At 53.8% G+C, this 20,954-nt stretch overlaps 3 protein-coding genes and 4 non-coding genes across 10 annotated transcripts; all 7 read right to left on the bottom strand.

Moving 5' to 3' along the window:
* Positions 1–310: 310 nt before the first annotated feature.
* CD68 (CD68 molecule) lies at positions 311–2,857 on the bottom strand. Its single transcript, XM_047757527.1, has 6 exons — positions 2,699–2,857; positions 2,204–2,613; positions 1,925–2,044; positions 1,728–1,800; positions 1,185–1,355; positions 311–641 (listed from the first exon to the last, which is right to left on the bottom strand). Exons 1-6 carry the CDS (start codon positions 2,745–2,747, stop codon positions 508–510), a joined length of 957 nt encoding a protein of 318 aa, XP_047613483.1. The 5' UTR covers positions 2,748–2,857; the 3' UTR covers positions 311–507.
* A 427-nt stretch (positions 2,858–3,284) lies between these two features.
* Positions 3,285–9,119, bottom strand: EIF4A1 (eukaryotic translation initiation factor 4A1). Of its 3 annotated transcripts, none has more exons than XM_047757524.1 (11): positions 9,026–9,119; positions 7,610–7,658; positions 7,206–7,338; positions 6,626–6,765; positions 5,576–5,744; positions 5,147–5,256; positions 4,847–4,990; positions 4,632–4,769; positions 4,407–4,496; positions 4,055–4,134; positions 3,285–3,949 (listed from the first exon to the last, which is right to left on the bottom strand). In XM_047757524.1, the coding sequence occupies exons 1-11, from the start codon at positions 9,046–9,048 to the stop codon at positions 3,805–3,807; spliced, it is 1,221 nt and encodes a 406-aa protein (XP_047613480.1). In that variant the 5' UTR covers positions 9,049–9,119; the 3' UTR covers positions 3,285–3,804. The 3 variants fall into 3 exon arrangements, with proteins under 3 accessions (XP_047613480.1, XP_047613482.1, XP_047613481.1); XM_047757526.1 differs by lacking the exon at positions 9,026–9,119 and adding an exon at positions 8,766–8,788; XM_047757525.1 differs by lacking the exon at positions 9,026–9,119 and adding an exon at positions 8,346–8,696.
* Positions 4,210–4,353, bottom strand: LOC125115329 (small nucleolar RNA SNORA67). Its single transcript, XR_007132040.1, has one exon. It is a non-coding gene; the product is annotated as a small nucleolar RNA SNORA67 (small nucleolar RNA).
* LOC125115356 (small nucleolar RNA SNORD10) lies at positions 5,356–5,496 on the bottom strand. Its single transcript, XR_007132067.1, has one exon. It is a non-coding gene; the product is annotated as a small nucleolar RNA SNORD10 (small nucleolar RNA).
* LOC125115341 (small nucleolar RNA SNORA48) lies at positions 6,173–6,332 on the bottom strand. The gene has a single exon (XR_007132052.1). It is a non-coding gene; the product is annotated as a small nucleolar RNA SNORA48 (small nucleolar RNA).
* On the bottom strand, positions 7,038–7,172 carry LOC125115340 (small nucleolar RNA SNORA48). The gene has a single exon (XR_007132051.1). It is a non-coding gene; the product is annotated as a small nucleolar RNA SNORA48 (small nucleolar RNA).
* Positions 9,120–9,958: 839 nt separating the features above from the next.
* On the bottom strand, positions 9,959–20,033 carry SENP3 (SUMO specific peptidase 3). 2 transcript variants are annotated; one of them, XM_047757522.1, is made up of 11 exons: positions 19,787–20,033; positions 18,244–18,969; positions 16,231–16,470; positions 16,024–16,135; positions 15,501–15,648; positions 15,316–15,363; positions 14,595–14,672; positions 11,423–11,560; positions 11,154–11,237; positions 10,988–11,038; positions 9,959–10,520 (listed from the first exon to the last, which is right to left on the bottom strand). In XM_047757522.1, the coding sequence occupies exons 2-11, from the start codon at positions 18,956–18,958 to the stop codon at positions 10,410–10,412; spliced, it is 1,725 nt and encodes a 574-aa protein (XP_047613478.1). In that variant the 5' UTR covers positions 18,959–18,969; positions 19,787–20,033; the 3' UTR covers positions 9,959–10,409. The 2 variants fall into 2 exon arrangements, with proteins under 2 accessions (XP_047613478.1, XP_047613479.1); XM_047757523.1 differs by lacking the exon at positions 19,787–20,033 and adding an exon at positions 19,679–19,780.
* Between the last annotated feature and the right edge of the window lie 921 nt (positions 20,034–20,954).

Below are 20,954 nucleotides of genomic sequence, written 5' to 3'. Positions count from 1 at the left end.
TGTGATGAGGGTCGGGAAGGCGGCTGCTGGGCTGGGTGGCTCCGCTGGATTGGAGGAGAGGGAACTGGTATAGCCAGGGGCCAGCCCCAGAAGAAAAGGAAGAAGGGAGCCAAGGCAGGTTTGACACTAGCTGTGCCAGGCTTTGGGGGGTGGGCCCAATAAGTCACTGGGTTACACGGTGGCATTTTCATCCCTCCTCACCAGTTGTTTCTGGCTCCCTGAGACCCAAGCATGGAAGGCACAGAAAGGCATGAGCCCAGAAACTCATGGCTTTTCATTCTGGCAGGAAGGACAAGGAAAACCAAGCATAGAGATTTGAGCAGGTTTACTATTCTCTCCCTGGAAGTAGGGGAAGGGAAATCAATCATATTTAATAAACATCTCTCCCGATTGCATTATCTCTACTTTTGTTCATCAAGACAGAGAAAGAAGAAACTTTGTCTCAGAGTCAGTTGAGTGGGGAGAAATAAGGGCACCCTCTGGTGCCCTGGGTGTTGGAACAGATGCTCACAGAGGCTGGTAGGCGGGTGGGCGTCTCCGGATGATGCAGAAGGTAACAAGCACCAGGATGAGGAGGCCAAGGAAAATCAGTCCAATGATGAGAGGCAGCAGGATGGTTTGGTCACTGGGACAAGAGAAACCTGGCAGAAAGAAAGGGCAAGTTGGGAGTGCCCGTCGTGGCTTAGCAGAAACAAATCTGAGTCATATCCATGAGGACGCAGGTTTGATCCCTGGCCTTGCTCCGTGGGTTAAGGATCCGGTGTTGCCGTGAGCTGTGATGTAGGTCGCAGACACGGCTCAGATCCCATGTGGCTGTGGCTGGCAGCTACAGCTCCAATTTGACCCCTAGCCCTGGAACTTCCACATGCGGCAGGCGCGGCCCTAAAAACACAAAAGAAAGGGCAGGTTGACATCACAATGGATGGTGGCTGGGACAGAGAAGGAGGGAAGGAATGTGGGGGATGTTGGGAAGTGGGAGGTTGGTAAGAAGCTCACCTAGATGACTCCGAGCAGAAATAAAAGGGGAGAATGAATGGGCAGAGTCTAGAGGAGAGGACAGGTGCCCCAGCTATGACAAGCTTGAGAGGGGGAGGAAGTTTGGGGATACAAGAAGGAGATGATAGGCCTGGGTGGGGGATTTCAGTGCAGTGGGAGAATTCTGGGAGTCAAGGACTAGGTATTACTTGGTCCAAAGTTCCCCGTGGGGGGCAGCTGAGCAGCTTGTAGCTTCAGGGAGAGCAGGTCGAGGTGGAAAGCTGTTGAAAGAATGATGCTTGCGTTTCTGCAGCTGTAGCTTCGGCCCACAGGCGTTTGGAGATCTCGAAGGGATGAATTCTGAACTGAGAATGTCCACTCTAAAAGAAAAGGGAGGAGTTCCCGTTGTGGCACAGTGGTTAATGAATCCGACTAGGAACCATGAGGTTGCGGGTTTGATCCCTGGCCTTGCTCAGTGGGTTAAGGATCTGGCATTGCCGTGAGTTGTGGTGTAGGTCAAAGACGCAGCTTGGACCCCGCGTTGCTGTGGCTCTGGCATAGGCCAGTGGCTACAGCTCCAATTCGACCCCTAACCTGGGAACCTTCATATGCTGTGGGTGTGGCCCTAGAAAAAGGCAAAAGACAAAAGGGGGGGGGGGTCAGCTCCACGTCCATGTCCCCACAGCCCAGCTCAGGTCCCTTCAGGAGCCCAGACATCTGGTGCAAATGATGAGAAGGGGAAGGTTACTTACGCGCTGCCCGGGGGAAGGACACGTTGTACTCCACAGCCATGTAGTTCAGGTAGACAGTGCTCTCCTGTGGCTGCTGGGGAAGTGATCAGGAAGACTCAGGCAGCGGCGGATCCAGGTACACAGACTAAGGAGTGTGGCAAGGGGTTTGGAGGCATAGGGGGCTTGGAGGCCGAGAGCGAGGGATGAGGGTTGAGTACCTGCTTGAATCCAAAGGTGAGCTGTCCGTAGGGGAATGAGAGGTGCACGTGGGGATGGGCACCCTCACAGCCCCCCAGGGCCTTGGTTTGGTTGGGGTTCAGTACAGAGATGCCCCAGGCCTGCAGAAGTTAAAGATGAGAGGGTCACAAGACTGCACAGCTGCGCCAGTCAAGCTTCCTTCCTTGTTCCTTTGGTCTTCACGCTGGGTTTGGCCCCCTCTACTCCTCCCCTTCTGAACCAGGGCAGCAGGCTGCGTGCCCTTCCCCGCCTGTCCTCACCTCTCCTCCACCCTGGGTTGGGTACAGAACTCGAATCTGAATCTGGGCTTGGAGCTGGACGCAGGGCTGGGAGCCGTTCGTCCAAGTGTAGTCTCCTATGGCCTCCTGGGAGCCCGGGCTAGGACTTGGAGAGGGTGGAGGTGGCCCTGGGTGGGGGGATCTGGTGGAGGATCCTGGGCTGGTGGCAGTGCTGCTGCTTGTTGGATGAACTGTGGCATTTCCGTGACTGGTGGTGGTAGCAGGATTGTGAGTGACTGTTGTGGGCTCATGGCTGGTGGTGCCTGTGGTGGTGGTTCTTGGAGTGGTGGTTCTGTGGCTGGTGGTGCTTTCTGTAGCCGTAGGTGTCACCGTGAAGGATGGCAGCAGAGTGGCTGATTTTTTACGAGGACGGTCGACCCCAGCTCCCTGGGCTTTCAGCAGAGGAAAGAACTGGTTGGCAACCCAGGGGCAGGCTTCTCCCTGGGCACCCCCCACCCCCAGCCGCCTTCGCCTTACCTGCGAGGAGTCCCAGCAGGGCCCCTAAGAAAAGCACAGCCAACCTCATGTCAGAACAGCCTGCACCCAGAATCCAGCTAAGTTCTGTGTGGGTCCCAGCTGCCTGCTCTCTCAATCCTAATCCTTCAGCCTTTTGGGAAAAGGAAATAAATCTGACTTCCTGTTAACTGGTAGCCCCACCCCCAGCTTGACTCAGGCACCTCAGCTCCAGCCACTAATCTGAGTCATCAAATTTGTGTCACCTAGTGATTAGCCCTGGCATTACCAAAGTGGGCACTGTGTTACCTGAGAAGGGAGTTTGCACCTCAGGAAAATATGCTCAGGGGTTGCGGGTGATCAAATGACCAGAGCCTGCAGCCACAGCCCCCCACCCCCCAAGCTCAGCGGGGTGTAAGGATCACAACTCTGATTTCCCCCTTTCTCTGGGCTCAGATCACTTCCTCTTTTGCCTAGAGACATGTGAGCTGCTTGTGACTGTGCTGGCCCAGCCCCTTCCCAAGGTTACCCAGTTCAGCAGGGGAGCAGAGCTGTACCTACCCAGTAGCGGGGTTTGGGGAAGGAGAGGTAAGAAATGAGAAGCCAAAGTAGTTTCCAAGTTATTTTATTCAGAATTTTGTGTTTGTTTTCCTGCATCAATAAATACTATACAAAAACAATGTAAAAATGGCTACCATGTTCTTTCCCCTGCTCCCCCCCCACCTGGGGACAGTGCCCTGGGCCACTTAACTCGGGCTCTCCCTCCAGATTTGGTCCAGCAAATGAGGTGGAGGGGCATTATAGCCCCCACTGAATTATTTTCAGAATTCAGCTGGGGTGGGGAGAGCCTTGGGTTTGAAAGTTGACGAGGTTAGGGAAATGGATTAGTGTTTCTGGGAGAAGAGCCGGCGCCTGGGGCAAGAGCCTGCCCCAAAGAAAAGGGTGTCTAAAATGGTCATGGTTCCTTCTTTTGCCTCAAAAAGTGACATTTATTCAAAGAAAAAAAAAAAAGAAAAAAATGACAAGATGTCCATCCCTTGGCTCCCTTCCCTCCCCCCTGCTGCTGTTCCTCAGCCCCCCTCAAGGACAGGTCGGATCCCTGGCTGGGGCTGGGAGAGCAGAGCAGCGCCTCAGATGAGGTCAGCAACATTGAGGGGCATCTCCTCGATGGAGGTGTTGTAGAAGGTCTCAATGTCCCGGAGAGTCCTCTTGTCTTCTTCTGTCACCATGTTAATAGCCACACCCTTACGGCCAAAACGTCCGCCACGACCGATCCTGGGAAACAAGTTAGAGTATGAGGAAGACCGGGGCGCTGCTGTGCAGGGAGGCCTGGGCAGGGGCGGGGGGGGGGGGGGGAGGCAGCCTGGCAGGTGTCTTTACCTGTGGATGTAGTTTTCCCTGTTGGTGGGAAGGTCATAGTTGATGACTAAGGAAACCTGCTGCACGTCGATGCCTCTGGCCTGTGTGGGGAGAGAAGGCAGCTTCAGTGGGTGACTCCAGGGAGAGGGAGGAGTCTGGCCAGGAGAGGCATATGCGCGTGTGGGCAGCCCAAGGCAGGCAGAGGGCGTGCACAGCCCCTCGCCCCGCCGGAGCCTCAGGCCTGCCAGATCTTATTCCAAGCTGCTACTTTCCAGAAGAGGGGCACAAGCAGGCCCCTTGGAGAGGGAATCACCTTGGATCCGCCCTTCGTCCCCAGTCTTCTCACACTCGCTTCTACTCAGCTTCCACTCACCAGCAGATCCGTGGTAATCAACACTCTGCTAGAGCCCGAGCGGAACTCCCTCATGATGACGTCGCGTTCTTTCTGGTCCATGTCTCCGTGCTACAACAGGAAACAGAAGGCGGCTGTTAGCAGGTAGGTATGTTGGTTCAGTGAGAACTGGCCGGGGAAGTGGGGCTGTCACAGCCCCACTCTTGCTGGTAAACCACGGCCGCAGTGGCAGCGGCGGGCGCTCACCATAGCGGAGACGGTGAAGTCTCGGGCGTGCATCTTCTCGGTGAGCCAGTCGACCTTCCTTCGGGTGTTGATGAAGATGACTGCCTGGGTGATGGTCAGGGTTTCGTACAAGTCACACAGGGTGTCCAGCTTCCACTCCTGGGGGTGGGGGAGAAATCAGTCAGGGGCTATACCCCCGCCTTCCTGCCAGGCCCGCCTCCTGCACTGGGCCCCACCTCTCGTTCCACATTGATGTAGAATTGGCGAATACCCTCCAGGGTCAGCTCTTCCTTCTTGACAAGGATTCGAATTGGGTCCCGCATGAACTTCTTGGTCACTTCCAGCACATCAGAAGGCATTGTAGCTGACAGCAAAACCACCTAATGGGGAAAACAGTCTCAGGGGAAGTAGGAGGTCCTCCAGAGCTTTATGGCTTCTCTGGCACTTCGTAATGGTCTCTCACCCCGAGAACACTACCATCCATCCGTACAAAGGAATCACCACTCACACAAGCAAAACCCCCATGTTCTTCTCACCTGGGTGTTGCTATTGAGCTTTTGGAATATGTCATAGATCTGGTCCTTGAACCCTCGGCTTAACATCTCATCAGCTTCATCCAATACAAACATCTTGATGTATTTGGGAGCTAACAAAAAGAAAAAAAAAGACAAACACCAACAGGTATTTAAAAAGGTAAGATATACTTTCACTTCTTCCCAGATAAAGAATAGGAGATAGGTGGTCTGCTCTCAGAATACAAAGATTGATCCTTTGCCTGTGAGCCCCTTGCAAGGCCAGACAACAGCCCTGAGAAGTAGAACACTACCTGGGCTGAGCTGACAGGGAAGCCAGGCTCAGATGACACGCATGGGGTTCATCACAGAGCAATGCTTTAAAAAAAAAAAAAAAAAGGAAAAACATGCTTAAGGAAGTGACCCAGAGACCTGGAAAATTGAGACACTCACACAAGTATCTCCTGTTAAGCATATCAAACACACGGCCTGGGGTACCCACGATGATGTGGGGAGCTTCCATCTGTAGCTTCTGCACCTCAGCACGCACATTGGTACCACCAATGCAGGCATGGCAGGAAGCACCCATGTAGTCTCCTAATGCCATAACCACCTTCTGTATCTGAAAAGATAAAATGCGGTGTTAGCTATAGTCACTAGGCTCCATCTCATAAATGCTTATGTACTGAAGTTCCTGTCGTGGCTCAGTGATTAACAAATCTGGCTAGGAACCATAAGGTTGTGGGTTCGATCCCTGGCCCTGCTCAGTGGGTTAAGGATCCTGCGTTGCCGTGGGCTGTGGTATAGGTGGCAGAGGCAGCTTGGATCCAATGTTACCGTGGCTCTGGTGTAGGCCGACAGTTACAACTCCGATTGGAACCCGAGCCTGGGAACCTCCATATGCCACGGGTGTGGCCCCAGGGGGGGAAAAATGCTTATGAATTTATTTTTCCCAACAACTCAAGCACTATTAACCACCCACTTCATAGGCAAGAAAACAGTCAATTGTCTCTGATCCTTTTCCTCTAAGACCCAGGAAAACAGTTCATTCCATGTGTCCTAGGCATGAAACAGCTCTGGCCACCAACCCAGGCATCAAGCTAGGATGAACAGGACTATATACACAGGACTATATACACATCTGCTTTTCCCATGACCGATATAAGAACACCACCACCAATCAGGTGTCTCTTTGCCCATTGCCCGGGGGTTTTTGTCATAGAAGAGCCAAACTTGCCCAGCCAGTCACATTCCACCCAGCAGCCTTCACATCTGACTCAGGAAACGGGTGGAGTAAAGGATGCTTACTGTGCTTGGTTAAGGTTTATAATTAACCTAGTAAATCCCAAGAAATCTACAAGTTATCAACTGACTTTATTTCATCTCTTTCATTCTCTATACGTCAGTTCTTCCCAGGTGGTGGTAGTCGGGGCACATACTTCTGATTTTTGGATTTTATTATTCATTTCTAAATGAGTCTTTTGGGGAGAGGTAAAATCTCACCTGCTGAGCCAACTCTCTAGTGGGTGCCAGGACCAAGGCCTGGGTGGCCTTTAGATCCAATTCAATCTGCTGCAGAATTGATATGGCGAAAGTGGCAGTTTTTCCAGTCCCAGATTGGGCTTGAGCGATCACATCATAACCTAAAGTGACAAAATAAGAGAGAAATTTAATGGCAGGAAATATTCTTTGGAATCATGGGACACTGAAAAATAACCCACAGAAGGGTCCGTATATGTGCCAAACAGTAAGTGCTTCACAGACTTCATACCACAACACAGTACCAAGGCAGACCTGGAAGCCAGGTGAAGGCAACAACTCATTTAGCACGGCACCCCAAAGCTGGGCTGCAAATACAGCTGTAAAACTATAATCTGCCTAAAGACAAGAGCCTGACTTAAATGACGCCAACAATCCATGTGTCCAGGGCATGAACCAGGCATAGGCACAAACCAAAAGCCAAGCTGGGATAAACAAGGAGTTGCTTTGTCCCTGGCTGATATGAGACAAGCACCACCAACCAGATGCCACTCTACCCAGGCCAGGGACAGCCCATACATTTTTTCTGGGGCAAAGACCTTACCCTTGATACAAGGAAGAATGGCTCGCTGCTGGATGGCAGAGGGCTTCTCAAAACCATAGGCATAGATGCCACGGAGGAGAGACTCCGAGAGGTTCATGTCATCAAAGCTGTCAACAATCTCATTCCAGTTACTCTGTAAGAAGCAAAAAAGAATTAACAGAAATGGGGCTGTGCTCTTGCACTGGAGCAAAGAGGACCTTCTCTGCCTGCACCAAAGTTCCAGAACCCACCACCTCTCCTCCTCCCCAAGGAAGCCAGCTGGTTGGGTCTATGGGGCCTAGAAAACTACTCTGAAGGGGCCAGTTACTTGTAAACAGTGAGGTTATGTTGCAAAGAGAGGAAAAAACATACTTTTGTTTTATATACTCTTACAAAGGATAACGGCGGTAGGGCTCCAACCTTACCTCGATGACGCCTTCGGGCTCCATCCCATCGGGGCCATTGTCTCTGGATCTATTGGTTTAAAATAGAAGTACATAGAAATCCTGACCACCAGACTCCTCCTCCCAGCAAGCGGCTTTGCATGCTACCATCAGTCTTCACTCCCGACCCAAGCCCCATGAATTCCGGAAACACAAGAGCAGTTACTTTACAGCTAAGGCCTTTGCCTCATCTCTGCAACTGCTCAGGCCAAGCCGCCTCCCCAGCCTGCCCTACAGAAGACCCGGAGACTGGAAGGAACGGCGCTGCGCTGCCCGGGGCGTAGAGGTGGTGCTTGCCGCCAGGCCCACGTGTCTTGGGCCGGGCCGCTCCGAGACCCAGCGCGTGCACCTCCCACTGTGGCCCCAGCGCGCCGGAAGTCCCGCCCTCCACCTCCCAGATGCGCGAGGAGGACATCCCCTTCCCCCCCACGTCATGCCGCCCGCGCCCTCCCCCACTCCCTCCAGCCCATCTCCCCGCCTCGCGGTGCCCGGATGTGGGAGGCCGCGGGCGGTGGCGGCCTCGCGCACAATGAGCCCCAGCCGAGCTAGCAAGGGGGGAGATTGCACAACACTTAAGAGCGAAGCCGAATGGGGGAGGGGAGCACCTCAGGCCGCCATGTGCTCGCCTCCTCGACCACCCGGCGGCGTACCCCTCCCCTCCGGGGAACAATCCACACCCCGCCCGCCCCCGTCGCGAAATGGCGTCGCCCTCCCATACCTCAGGCCGCTCACCCCCGAAGGAAAGTGGACCTGCCCATCCGCAGTTTGCCAATTGCCCGGCTTGTGCGGCAAAATGGACCCGCCCGCCCGGCGCCGGGTGGGCTCCCGGTGCCTCAAGCGGCCGCTCCTCGGGGTTAGGGTCGGTCCTGGCCGTCAAGAAAACCAGCACACTGAACGGCCGGCTTCTTCTCCCGCGACCCATAGCTTCGCGCGACCAAGCGACTGAGGATCCAGGCACCCCCACCTTCGGCGAGTGGTACCGTCAGAATCCTCCGGAGTCCCGAGCGCGCGCGAACCCTCCCTCCCGCAGTGAGACAATCTGACCGGCGGCTCCGCGCCACGCACGGCCGCCTCTACCTTCCTTTCTCACAACAGGTCGCGACCTCGCCACCCCACTCAGCGACCAAGCTTCACGCACCACGTCGGTCGAGGCCTCCTAACGAAACTCGCTCGCTGGGTCGCGAAAGCCCGGCCGTCCTCGGCCTCTGCTTAGGCCCTGGCAGCGTCGGCCGTGGACCCGCCCCTAACTCCCCCCACCTTCCCGGACGGGCCCTCCCGGCTTGGTCTCCCCGCAACCCTGGGGGGGCCTAGGGCGGCGGGCCTCAGCTTCCCCACGCCGGGCCCTCGGAAAGGGTGGCAAGGTAAGCAGCCACGGTCTCTTGCAAGTGTCTTGCTTACCGGGAATCCTGACTCGCAGACATGATCCTTAGAAACTAGGGCGGAGTGCCCGCCTATCGACAACTTATAGAGCGCCCGACCCCGCCCCAGCCATCGCATTGGCTTGACCGCCTCAGCTCCGCCTGCCGCCGCTCGGCAACTAGGCGTGACGTTAGTTCGTAGGCGCCCTGGCACGCGGCCACCATTGGATAACTTGAGCGCCCGTCAAGGTGAAGACCCGCCCCGCAGCCTCATTGGCTAGAGGACCCGCCTTTCTCGCCGGTACGGAAGTGACATACTGGAGTCGGGCCTCGAGGCCTGGCAGCCATCTTGGGGCCCTGCACCCCTACACGTGCGGAGGCGAGAGTGCCTTAGTCATGTGGCCTACCAGGCCCTATCACGCAAGGGGGGCGAGGTTTCAGCCTCCAGGGACTTCCGGGCTCCCGGGACTACCACTACCGCTACCCTGTTACAGGTGTCCACCAGACCACGTTTAATTTTGTTCTCTCCTGCAGCAAAGATAAATCGGACACCAAGCCCGAGGTGTTCCAAGCGTACAGGGGGCTGAAGTCAGGATCCATTACCCAGCGGCTGGGACGGTTCCCCTGGCTGGAGGGAGGAGGGATGGAGTAATTGACTTGTGGGCTTAAGGGCTTTTGAGGTTGCTGTCAGGAATCCTGGCCGGTTCCCTTAAGTGTCCTGTTTCCCCAACTTTAGGACCCCTCAAGCGCCCTTATTTTTGAGGTTTACCTACTCTCCCCTCATTCCAGCCCTGGCTCCGCTAGCTGGAGGATTCTTTTGAGGAGGTGGCGTTGGCATTGTGTGAGCCAGGGATGGAAAACTGGCCCCTTAAGTCTCAAAACCCCAAAAGGGGTAGCTAACAGCACTGGCTGGAGGAAAGGCTGAGAGCATATCCACTAGTTTTGAGGCCCCTAAAGGAAGACCACCACTATGTATCTCCAAAGGATCCTTTATTGACCAGAGCAGGACCATGGCATATATATATATATGTATATATACATATATATATAAAAGTTTTGAAGACCTGGCAGGCAGGAATCCCATTGTCCGCCCACCACCCCCAGCACAGATTTTCCTGCCCCGTCCCCCACCCTGCACATGAAAGGGAGATGACTGCCCCACCCAGGCCACAAGGCCATACTCCCCTGCAGACAGAGGGTGAAAGGGGATATTCCATGGCCACCCCCTGAACATTAGAAATCAACAAGTATTCTCTCAAAGAAAAAAATACAGAAATCAATTAAAACATTTAAATATGAAAAACCAAAGGGAATTGGGTGGGAAGAGGCAAGAGAGGAAAGGAATTGGAGTTTCTTGGGAAGGAAGGATCTCCCATGTCCCCCTGCCCATTTAACGAATGGGCTTGAGGCCTGGGATACGAGGCTCACACAGTGAGTTTGCAGTGACACAGCTCCTTGTAGATCTGTCGACGAAGTTTGGGCATGTCCTGCTGGGTGAAGCTGAATGGCTGAGACAGGGCCAGGTGCTTGCAATACTAGGTGTTAACAAAGCAGGCCATGAGAACCACCTACTGAGCACATACCCCCAAGTCAGGATCTGTGCGAAGTATTTCATGTGACACACATTTCACTGGATCTTCCCCAAAACATTCCCATTTCACAAACAAAGGAAACTAAGGTCCCACTGAGCGATGCTCAAAAGGAAAAAAAGTCGGACTCTAAAGCCAATGTTCCTCTTTGGTACATGAGATACCCAGCGTTAACAGAAAATGCTTTGCGTTAAGAAGCAGGAGGAAGCTCTATCAGGGCCAGAGACCAAGGACCACAGACTCAGTTTCAAAGAGGCACGGAGAAGCCCACGAGAGGACCGATGAAACCCGGGTTTCGACATCCTAATACATTAGGTTACTCCCCCTCCACAAGTGGCTGTGAACCAAATGAGGGCTGCAGACCAGCTTCCTGCCTCCCTCCCAACCCTTAAACCCAACTGACATCTGCTTACCTGCAACACAAAGGCGCCACAGTCACTGTCATTATTCTGCCTGGCCACATTCTAGAGAATACAAAGAAGGTAAGCTCTTTACCTGGAGACCCTAGGGGTACGGTTTCAACTTCTGCCTCCTACCATGCTCACCACCACCACCTCCAACCTTCCTCTAGAAACTTACCATTTTGAAGTAACCTTTCCAGCCCTGGTGGAAGTCCAGCCGGTCTTTCTTCACTGCCTCTGCCTGGAGATACTTGGCAATATGCTATGTGGATGGAGGAAGGGAGGACGTGATGGCCCTACTGTGCTACCTGCACCCAGGGTCCCGGGGTCTCAGGCGCCAAGCCCGGGGTGCTCCTCAAGGACTCAAGACCCACCCTTCCGCCTGAGATGCCTTGCCACTGGCTCTCCTCCCCACATGCTGCCCAGCTTGCCCCTTCTCTCTCAAACCTTAGGGCAGCGGCGGTTCAGGGTGCGTTGCGAGTCAAAATAGGTGATGGTGCGCCGCCGCACATCAACAGAGATGAGGGACCAGTGTACTTCCAGGTGGATGGGGATCAGCAGTAGCTCCTTATTGAAGATGTCCACCTAAGGAGGCAGAGCGGCGCATAAGGAAGACAGCACAGGCATCCTGTCTCTGGCCAGGAGATTCCCAAAGGTGAATGGAGGAGCAGGCACCGAGCCAAGTGGACAAACTCAATTTTCTGCCCGGGGGCTGTGAGCCAAGGCTCAGCATCTGGATGTGTGGATTCTCAGGGTAAGCGATGAAGGCGTGACAGAGGAGGTGGTGCAGAACACTCGAGAGCCCAAGACAGGTACTTTTTACGCCTTAAAGGTACAAGTGATGGAGTTCCCATCGTGGCTCAGTGCTTAATAAATCTGACTAGGAACCACGAGGTGGCGGGTTCAACCCCTGGCCTCGCTCAGTGGGTTAAGGATCCGGCGTTGCCGTGAGCTGTGGTGTAGGTTGCAGACGCAGCTCGGATCCCGCGTTGCTGTGGCTCTGGCGTAGGCTGGTGGATATAGCTCCGATTCAACCCCTAGCCTGGGAACCTCCATATGCCACAGATGTGGCCCTAGAAAAGACAAAAAAAAAAAAAAAGATACAGGTGCTTAGTAGCAAGAGGAACCCAGGTTCAGGATCCATGGTTCCGACCCAGCTCCTCCATTCACTAGCTTATGATCACAGGCAAGCTGCTTAATAACTCTACCTCAGTCACCTTTCCTGTGAGAGGATGAAAATAACTATACCTACCCTCACCTGTTGGTTACAAAGACTACTACTAGTTAGTGACTATAATATATTAAAAACAATGCAGAGCACCTAATAATGCTCACAACAATCTCATGAGGAAGTTCTCGTGTTCAATGATGAAGACACTGTGGTCTGACAAGTAATTTGCCCAAAGTCACAGAAGTAAGAAATGGCAGAGGTGGGATTTAAACACAGGCGTATAGGAGTTCCCGTCGTGGCGCAGAGGTTAACGAATCCGACTAGGAACCATGAGGTTGCGGGTTCGGTCCCTGGCCTTGCTCAGTGGGTTAACCATCCGGCGTTGCCGTGAGCTGTGGTGTAGGCCGCAGATGCGGCTCGGATCCCGCGTTGCCGTGGCTCTGGAGTAGGCTGGCGGCTGCAGCTCCAATTCGACCCCTAGCCTGGGAACCTCCATATGCTGTGGGAGCAGCCCAAGAAATGGCAAAAAGACAAAAAAAAAAAAACCACAGGCGTATAGAAAGCCAAGTTCTTTCCACTGCATGTCACCCTGATCTATTGGGAGAAGACGACCTGCCAGGTCCCAGAGGAGGTAAGTTCTTGAACCTGGGGTCAGGAATTAAGTCACTCCGGAGCCAGGGAGTTCCGTAGTGGCTCAGTGGAAACGAATCTGACTAGTATTCATGAGGACGCAGGTTCAATCCCTGGCCTTGCTCAGTGGGTTAAGGACCAGCACTGCCGTGAGCTGTGGCAAAGGTTGCAAACATGGCTTGGATCTGGTGTCACTGTGACTGTGGTGCAGGCCACCAGCCACAGCTCCCATTCGACCCCTAGCCTGGGAACCTTCATATGCCCTGGGTGCAGCCCTAAAGAGACCAAAAAAAACCCCAAAAATAAACAAATAAATAAAAGCTGGAGCCAATGGTCCTACCTCACCAGATAGAAGCTTGCTGGTCTTTGAAGTGGAGGGTAACGGAACTAATCGGAGAGGAGAAAAAATTCTTTTCCACCTCCACCCCCACCTGCTCCCTGTCTCCCAATTATCTTCCCCAGTAACTTAGGCCAAAAACCTAGACAGCCTTGATTCGCCATCTTTTCTTCGTTTCGCATGTCCATCCGCCAGAAAGTCCTTCCTATTGGTTCCATTGCAAAATTTATCCAATATAAAACTACTTCTACCTCCACCCTCACCACTCTGATCCAAGTTTCTCACCTGGACCTCTGTGCTTCTGTCTGCCTCCAGTCTTGTCTCCTTTCAATCTATCACCGAAACAGTTTAAAACATGAGGCACCTCCCCAGCCTGCTTACCACTCTTCAATAGCTTCTCAAAACCCAAAGAAAAGGAGTTCCCATCATAGCTCAGTGGTAACGAACCCGACTAGTATCCACGAGGTTCCATCCCTGGCCTCACTCAGTGGGTTAAAGATCCAGGGTTGCTGTGAGTTGTGGTATAGGCTGAAGACTCGCCTCGGATCTGGCATTGCTGTGGCTGTGGTATAGGCTGGCAGCTTCAGCTTCAATTGGACCCCTAGCCTGGGAACCTCCATATGCCGAGGGCACCACCCTAAAGAGACCAAAAAAAAAAAAGAACATAAGTACCATCTACTACCCTCCTGGGCCCACCTGACCTGCCTCACATGATCTATTCTCTGACCACATTTTCTATCATTTTCCCTTTTTTTCACTCTGCTCCAACCACACAAGCACCCACACGGGCCCTTTGTGTTTTTATTTATTTTTTTTGCTTTTTAGGGCCACACCCGCAGCACATGGAGGTTCCCAGACTAGGGGTCAAAGCGGAGCTACAGCTGCCAGCCAGCACCACAGCCGCAGCCACATCAGATCCAAGCTGCGTCTGCGACCTACACCAGAGCTCAGCTCAGGGCAACACCAGATCCTTAACCCACTGAGCGAGGCCAGGGACGGAACCCACGTCCTTATGGATACTAGTTGGGTTTGTCAACCACTAAGCCACAACAGAGACTCCCACATGGTCCCTTTGTTCCTCAAATGTTCCTCCTCACTTTGGGTCCCATGCACTCACTGTTCCCTTTACACAGAATACCCTTGCCCCAGATCTGTACAGGGCTAGCTCCTCGTAATTCAAATCTCAGCTCAGAGACGCCTTCCCAGACCAGCCAAGCTAAACTACCACTTCCCATGTCACCACGTCACTGTGTTAATTTGTTCCCTGCGCTATCGACTTGGTTATTTATTCTCGCCACATAAAGACAGAAGATTTTCCTAATTTAACACTGTGTCCTTAGGGCCCAGAACAGCACCTGGCACAGAGAAGACGTTTCATAAATACTTGAAAGACTGAACAAACAGAAAGGGCTTAAGGGAAACACAACCTTCTTTAGATGCAAGATATTATTACACAAAGTAGATGTGAATTCATGACTCACGTTTTTGGTCCACCTTTTCACCCCATCATAACCCTTGGTACGGAGCTTATCATAGAAGAAACTGTTGAAGAAATGCACCTGTGCCAATGACACAAAAGGGCTGGATGGAATCAAGAGCCCTCGGGCCCTCCTGCTAAGTCCTCTCCCCAGTCCACTCCACCTCATAAGGCTCTAAAGACTAGTTTCGACAGACTCCAGTCCAACTCATGGAAGGTAAGAACTCAAGTGGTTTTTAACCTCATCTTGCAGCTTCCCGAGCCAATGTGTGGGACAAGCCATGGGGGGAAATGCAGAAAAGTGGGGGAGAGAAAAGACCAAGATTGCAGAACCTAACAAACGACCTTCCAGGAGTTCCTGTCGTGGCTCAGTCGTGACGAACCCAGCTAGGATCCATGAGGATGCGGGTTCAATCCCCGACCTCACTTGGTGGGTTAAGAATCTGGCACTGCTGTGAGCTGTGGTGTAGGTCGCAGATGCGGCCTGGATTCCGCGTTGCTATGGCTGTGGCGCAGGCCGGTGGCTGTAGCTCCGATTCAGCCCCTAGCCTGGGAACTTCCATGTGCTGCGGGTGGGGCCATTAAAAAAAAACATAAACAAAACAAAACCATTAGCTTTCACTGCCTCTCCCCAGAAACAGGGACCCACTTCACGTAAAGCAGAAGAGACGAAAGGGACTGAAAAAGCTGCTTAAACCCGTGGACTAAGTATCTGGTTGGCCTACCTTTTCAGGGACCGTGTCCATAACCAGGTCTCCATACATGTTCATCACCTGGGGGAAGACGGAAGGCCACTTGCCATGGAGGGTGCGGCAGGGGTACAGGGCTCCCCCATGAAGAGGGCCCCAGCCCGCCCGCCCCCCCCGCTCCCGGAATCCCCTCGTGGGCCTGCTTCTCCACGCCTCCTTACCTGGTCATTGAGCCAGTTCTGTCCATACAAGGTCCCCAAGTCGTCCATGGTCAGCACATGTCGCTTATAGGCGACTCGGAAGCCTCTTACCATGGCATTGCCTGGCATCCGCTGGTATGACTGGATGAGCTGCAGCACCAGGCCCTTCCTGGGTAGGCCAAGGGTGGAGTCACACAAGAGCCGAGGGGGCTAGGGCACACAGAAGTACCTTCTACTGCCTAGAATAAGGATCTAGAACTAACCTTTCTGCGGGGGGCGGGGGGGGAGCTGCTAAAGGCCCACACCCCGTAAGAGGCACACCGATACTGAGGTACACACAGTGTTTCAGGCTCTTAGGTAGAGACCCTCCCGGTTGGTTTACAGGGGTTTGGCACCTTGCCTGCAGATTCCTGCCCTTCAGTTCTAGCTTCTTCCTCCTCCCCAACTACACAACTACATCCCTGTGGGAGAAAAGGCAGCAGTATTCTCGTCCCATCTCCCAGGTCCCAGCCCTCTTCCAAAGGGCGTCTCTTTCATTCCTCACCTGGAAGGTGTAGAGAACTCCTGCTGGAAAATGTCCTCCAATTTCTCTACGACCTCATCAGTGCTGAGGGGGATGAGGCTGCCGTACGTTTGAAGAAATTCATCCAAGATGCCTGAGTGGAGGAGGGAGAGGAGGGAGGTGAGGCCTGCAGACGCTGAGGTGGGCGTCGGCTGAGGACAAGAGACGAGGTCCTCTAGGGTTCCTTACTCTGCACACAGGTGACGTGCTCCTCCCGCAGGGGACTGTGCTGGCCAGCTTTCTCCCCAGGCCGCTCTGCCTCTTCTGCTGCGCCCAGATCTGAGCCCTGAAAAAGCTCCTGGGCCACATGGTCCCCGATGCTGCACACATTGCTGATGAGGATGCTGGCATCAGGGGGTGCCAGAGTTCGCTCCCCTTCTGGCCCAGGTGGTCCCCCAAAGCCATTAGGCAAGGTACAAGAGAGGAGACCTGTAGACAGGGGAAACGGGATGGAGGCAAGAAACTGGCTCAGATCAAAGGCCAATGGGAAGATGAAATAGGGCACACAAATTATACCACCACGAGAAAAGTGAATTGACAAAACTACCAATGGAAACTCTAAAGAATGGAAACCCTAAAGCATGAAAAAAGTCCAAGACGTCATAAGGAACAGAAAGCAGGAGCTACTACAGGCATACCTCAGAGACACTGCCAGTTCGGGTCTAGACCACTACAACATAGCAAACACTGTAATAAGGTGTCACACAAATTTCTTGGTTTCCTGGTGCAGGTAAAACTTTTGTTAACGAAACTATACTAAGTTCACAACAGCATCACCTCTAAAAAACACACACTTCAATTTCAAAATACCTTACACCTAAAAAACGCTAAGCAGCGTCTGATCGTTCAGTGAGTGGTAATCTTTTCATGGGTGAAGGCTTTGAGATGTTGTGAGAACTACCAAATCCTTACAGACATGCACTGAGCAAATACTGTTGGAAAAAAGGCACTAATAGTCTTGCTCTATCCAGTGTTGCCATAAACCTTCAATTTGTTAAAAAAAAAAAGAGTTCCGTCATGGCTCAGTGGTTAATGAATATGACTAGGAACCATGAGGTTGTGGGTTTGACCCCTGGCCTTGCTCAGTGGGTTAAGGATCCGGCGTTGCCGTGAGCTGTGGTGTGGGCTGCAGACGCAGCTCACATCCCATGTTGCTGAGGCTCTGGCGTAGGCCGGTGGCTACAGCTCCAATTCGACCCCTAGCCTGGGAACCTCCATATGCTGCGGGAACAGCCCAAGAAATTGCAAAGAGACAACAAAAAAAAATGCAACGGCTTTGGAGTGCAATAAAACAAAGTATAGCTGTATTCACAAACAGGAGGAAAGCAAGAAAACTCTAGGATTCAGAAAAATATAAATTTCAGAGCTATTCTCACTATTATTTGACTATCCCCTGGCATGGTACGGCATATACCAAATGCTCGATAAATACCCAAATAATTAATAAAAACACAAAGAGCCTGAAACTGTTTAGTTGGGATTCTCAGAAAGAAAATTTTCTGGAGTTCTCGTCGTGGCTCAGTGGTTAATCAACCTAGTATCCATAAGTTGCAGATTCGATCCCTGATCTGGCTCAGTGGGTTAAGGATCCGGTGTTGCCATGATTTGTGGTGTAGGTCACAGACACGGCTCGGGCTCGGATCCTGAGATGCCGTGAGCTATGGTGTAGGCTGGGACCTACAGCTCAGATTTGACCCCTAGCCTGAGAACCTCCATGAGCAGGGGGTACGGCCTTAAAGAACAAAAAAAAAGAAGAAGAAGAAGAAAAGAAAAAAGAAAAGAAAAAAAAGGAAAGAAATATGCTGAGAAAGTCCAGGTGAGGTACCCCACTGCTCAGAGACCCCATCCCACCACTGTAAGAATGGCGGCCTCGGCTGAAGTACAGGCAGGAGCCCTTATCCTGAGAGGCCAAATGAAGAGAGATTTCAAGTGGACAACTCTGTCCAACTTTTCTAAAGCAGGCCTCCTGCTCTCATATGTGCCCCGAACAGCCACTTAGGGGTCTTGTATCCCAGCCTGGACTCCCTGCTTAGACTTAGTTCCTGCTCAAAGTGGGGCTTTAAGCCGTTTCACAGCTATTCTGGATCCCCTCACTCTGCCATCCAACATTCCCTAGACCCAGTTCTCACCGCAGCAAGAGACCGCTGGACCTCCAGGATCCTAGCCCTCCCCATCCCCTCCTCTGCTCCAGGCCCACCTTACCCGAGTCGGGGTCCAGAGGAGACTTTGGAGTCCACCTTAATCCATCTTCCTCCACGGGGGGCCCAGAGGGCACTGGTGGAGACCCTCTCACCCCATCCTCTGCCATGAGAGCACCTAGCAGACCCAGCCGGGGTGGAGGCGGTCCCCGGGGGGAGTCAAAACGACAGCAGGGGGATGGCACCTGTGGGGTCGCACCCCCTTCCTGGGGTGAAAGATGGTTCTTGGGGTGTGCAAGGCTCCGCCGCCGGCCCCGGTGGCGCCCCCAAAGCTTCCAGTGGAATGTCAGCGAGGTGCTTTTAGAGTAGAGCAGCATCCGGAAGGCTCTCATAGCTCTGCGACGGCGCTGTGAACAGGTTTTCCGATGAGCAGGGCGGGGAGGGCGAGACCTGTGGGAGGCTCCGAGCTGACCCCATCTGGGGGGCAGCCGCCAAGCTGCCACTTCCTCTTCCTCATCTTCATCCTCATCATCTTCCTCCTCTTCTTCCTCTTCACTAGCTGAAGCATCAAAAGAGGGCCGAGGAACAGGGAGGCGTCTGGCTGGCACTGTGGTCCCTGACCCAGGATCTGGCCCAAACCCTCCACCTGATTTGAGTCGGGGCTTTGGGGGTGGAGGCCAACGAAGACGCTCCCGCCTGGGACTTGAATAAGCTGGGGCGATGCCGGGTCCAGGAGGCTCAGGCCTCCAAGACCCGGTCCCTTGTATAGTCTCTTTCATCTTCCAGTAACCTGTAAAACAGAGATCAGAGTGTCGGAATCAAACATCTTACACCCCAAACCCTGCCTCTCTTCCTCACAAGCCTCTTCTACAATCAGATGCAAATAAACGAAGGAAAAACTGCAGAACTCCTCTAACTTCAGATCTTCCACTAGGAAGGTGGTCCACAAGGTAGCTTTTAGAGTCTGTACTATCATCTCTCTCCTGCCCTAACAGAGGCATGGGAGAATGGCTAGGCAGTAGGCTCCAGGGCTCTTATTTCTCAGATCCCCAGGTCAAACCCAGTATTTTCAGACTCCACTTTCCTAATGTAATACCACCAGGGATGTCCTAATTGAGAGTCTAATAAGAAAAACGGCTCAGTGCGGGAGACCTGACATGGTACAGAAATACTTGGGGAAAACACAACTTCCGCGGGGAAACCATGATCTAGAAATAGGAAGAGAGTTCTCAAGCACCCGAGAATGAATGGGGGTGTGTGGGCGGGCTCAGGTCGTCTCACGGAATGGGCACACCAGAGCTATACAGGATCTAATGAAAAGGGCATGATTTTTAAGGAAACCGAAAGAGAACCCAGTCGGCGCTCAGGCCGCCGAAGCAAGACGTTGGGACAGAACTGAGTCGAACAAGGTTAGCCCAGCCCCCTCTCCCGCTCCGTCCCCGGGGACCGGAACGCGTCCCAGCACCGGTACAGGTTTCGGCGGCTCGGCGTGCAAGGACCTGAAGAAGCCCCTTCGAGGGCCTCCTGGGCCCGGCTTAGGTAGGAATGAGATCCAGGAATGGGAGAGGCCGCGGGAGAGCTGGGGGGAGGGGACGGGGCGTCCTCACCGGGAGCGGGGAAGCCGGGCGGACAGGCCCGAGGGCGGGCGTCTCCGGCCTCAGGCTTCCCGGCTCATCTCTCTGGCGACGGCGGCGGCCCCGCCACTCCTGCTGTCTTCAGGCGCAGCCGTCTCAATTCAGGATTCCAACGCTTCTGGGTCGCGCGCCGCTCCGCGCCGCGGAGCCGCCCCTCGGCTGCCACCTCTTGCTCCGCTTCAGCCCCCACCTCCACCTCCTCCCCCTCCTCCTCCTCCTCCTCCTCTCCTCCTCTCCTCCTTCCCCTCCCGCGAGCCCCAGGCCCACCGGCGGTGGCGGCGCACAATTAGCACGTCACACGCCGCGAACAGCGCCGGCGCGGCCACCACGCGCCTAGTCCCGCCTACTCTAGAACGCAGACGCCACGGGACCGTCCCGCCCACGAGCCCTACGCAGGGCTGCGCCTGCGCACACTCGCTACACCGAAGCTGCATGGGGCGGCCCCTGCACTCGCTCTTTTGCGCCTGCGTGTCGCATGCGGCTCGCGCCTCCCCCTCCCCCGCGCGTGTAGCTGTGCGTTCCACCAGCTCGCCAGCCTGAGCTGGGGGTCCTGGCATCCCCGTCCCTTGAGGCGTGTCAGAGGCGGGCCGGGAGTGTCGGGAGATCCCGGTACGGGGACGCGGCTGAGGCAAAGCGGTGGGGGAAATGGATCCGAGGTTTCATTTATTTCTTTAATTTTAGGCAGGGCTTGCGCAGAAAGAGATGAGAGGAGTGTCAGGACTGGGGCTTATGATTCATCCGAGGCTTCCCGGTGAACCTTTCCACTCTAGAGAGTGGCCTTCCGCGCCAGGGCAATGGAGAGGATCACAGGCAAAACTTGAGTAATGTAGCTGCGAGGGGATCGTCGTTGTCGGGCGCATAATAATTACATCTCTGATAATAGGGATGGCAACTGGGGCCCGACAGACGGAGAAAGGGAAGTGAGGAAGAGGTTGCCGGTAGGGTGAAGAGGCAGAGGGTACTTGGAGAGAGGTGTGGCCTAGGGGACCAGGATTCTTCTGAGTGGAGGGAGGCTTCGTGGACTTCTGCCCACAGGCAAGATGATTGTCTCAAACTGCCGCTAGGTGGTGGTGCTGTTCTGGAAGCATTCCAGTGGGATCCAGAGCAAGTCTAGACAATGCCTGACATCCCCCGCCCCCCA

The sequence above is a fragment of the Phacochoerus africanus genome, chromosome 14 (genome assembly GCF_016906955.1).
Source record: "Phacochoerus africanus isolate WHEZ1 chromosome 14, ROS_Pafr_v1, whole genome shotgun sequence".
NCBI lineage: Eukaryota > Metazoa > Chordata > Mammalia > Artiodactyla > Suidae > Phacochoerus > Phacochoerus africanus.
This window is presented reverse-complemented; position numbering and strand designations above follow the sequence as displayed.

Bases quoted from the DNA above. Each gene is read 5' to 3' on its own strand.
- CD68 (XM_047757527.1), bottom strand. From the start codon at position 2,747: ATGAGGTTGGCTGTGCTTTTCTTAGGGGCCCTGCTGGGACTCCTCGCA. The intron at 1,801-1,924 runs GTACTCAACCCT...TCACTTCCCCAG, and splicing joins TCACCTTTGGATTCAAGCAG to CAGCCACAGGAGAGCACTGT. The intron at 1,356-1,727 runs GTAAGTAACCTT...CTTTTCTTTTAG, and splicing joins GTCCTTCCCCCGGGCAGCGC to AGTGGACATTCTCAGTTCAG.
- EIF4A1 (XM_047757524.1), bottom strand. From the start codon at position 9,048: ATGTCTGCGAGTCAGGATTCCCG. The intron at 4,991-5,146 runs GTGAGAAGAACA...TTTCCCCATTAG, and splicing joins AGCTCAATAGCAACACCCAG to GTGGTTTTGCTGTCAGCTAC. The intron at 4,497-4,631 runs GTGAGCGCCCGC...TTCCTGTTGTAG, and splicing joins ACTTCACCGTCTCCGCTATG to CACGGAGACATGGACCAGAA.
- SENP3 (XM_047757522.1), bottom strand. From the start codon at position 18,958: ATGAAAGAGACTATACAAGGGACCGGGTCTTGGAGGCCTGAGCCTCCT. The intron at 16,471-18,243 runs GTAAGGTGGGCC...CCCTGTCTACAG, and splicing joins TCCTCTGGACCCCGACTCGG to GTCTCCTCTCTTGTACCTTG. The intron at 11,039-11,153 runs GTAAGTTTCTAG...TGTATTCTCTAG, and splicing joins GGAAAGGTTACTTCAAAATG to AATGTGGCCAGGCAGAATAA.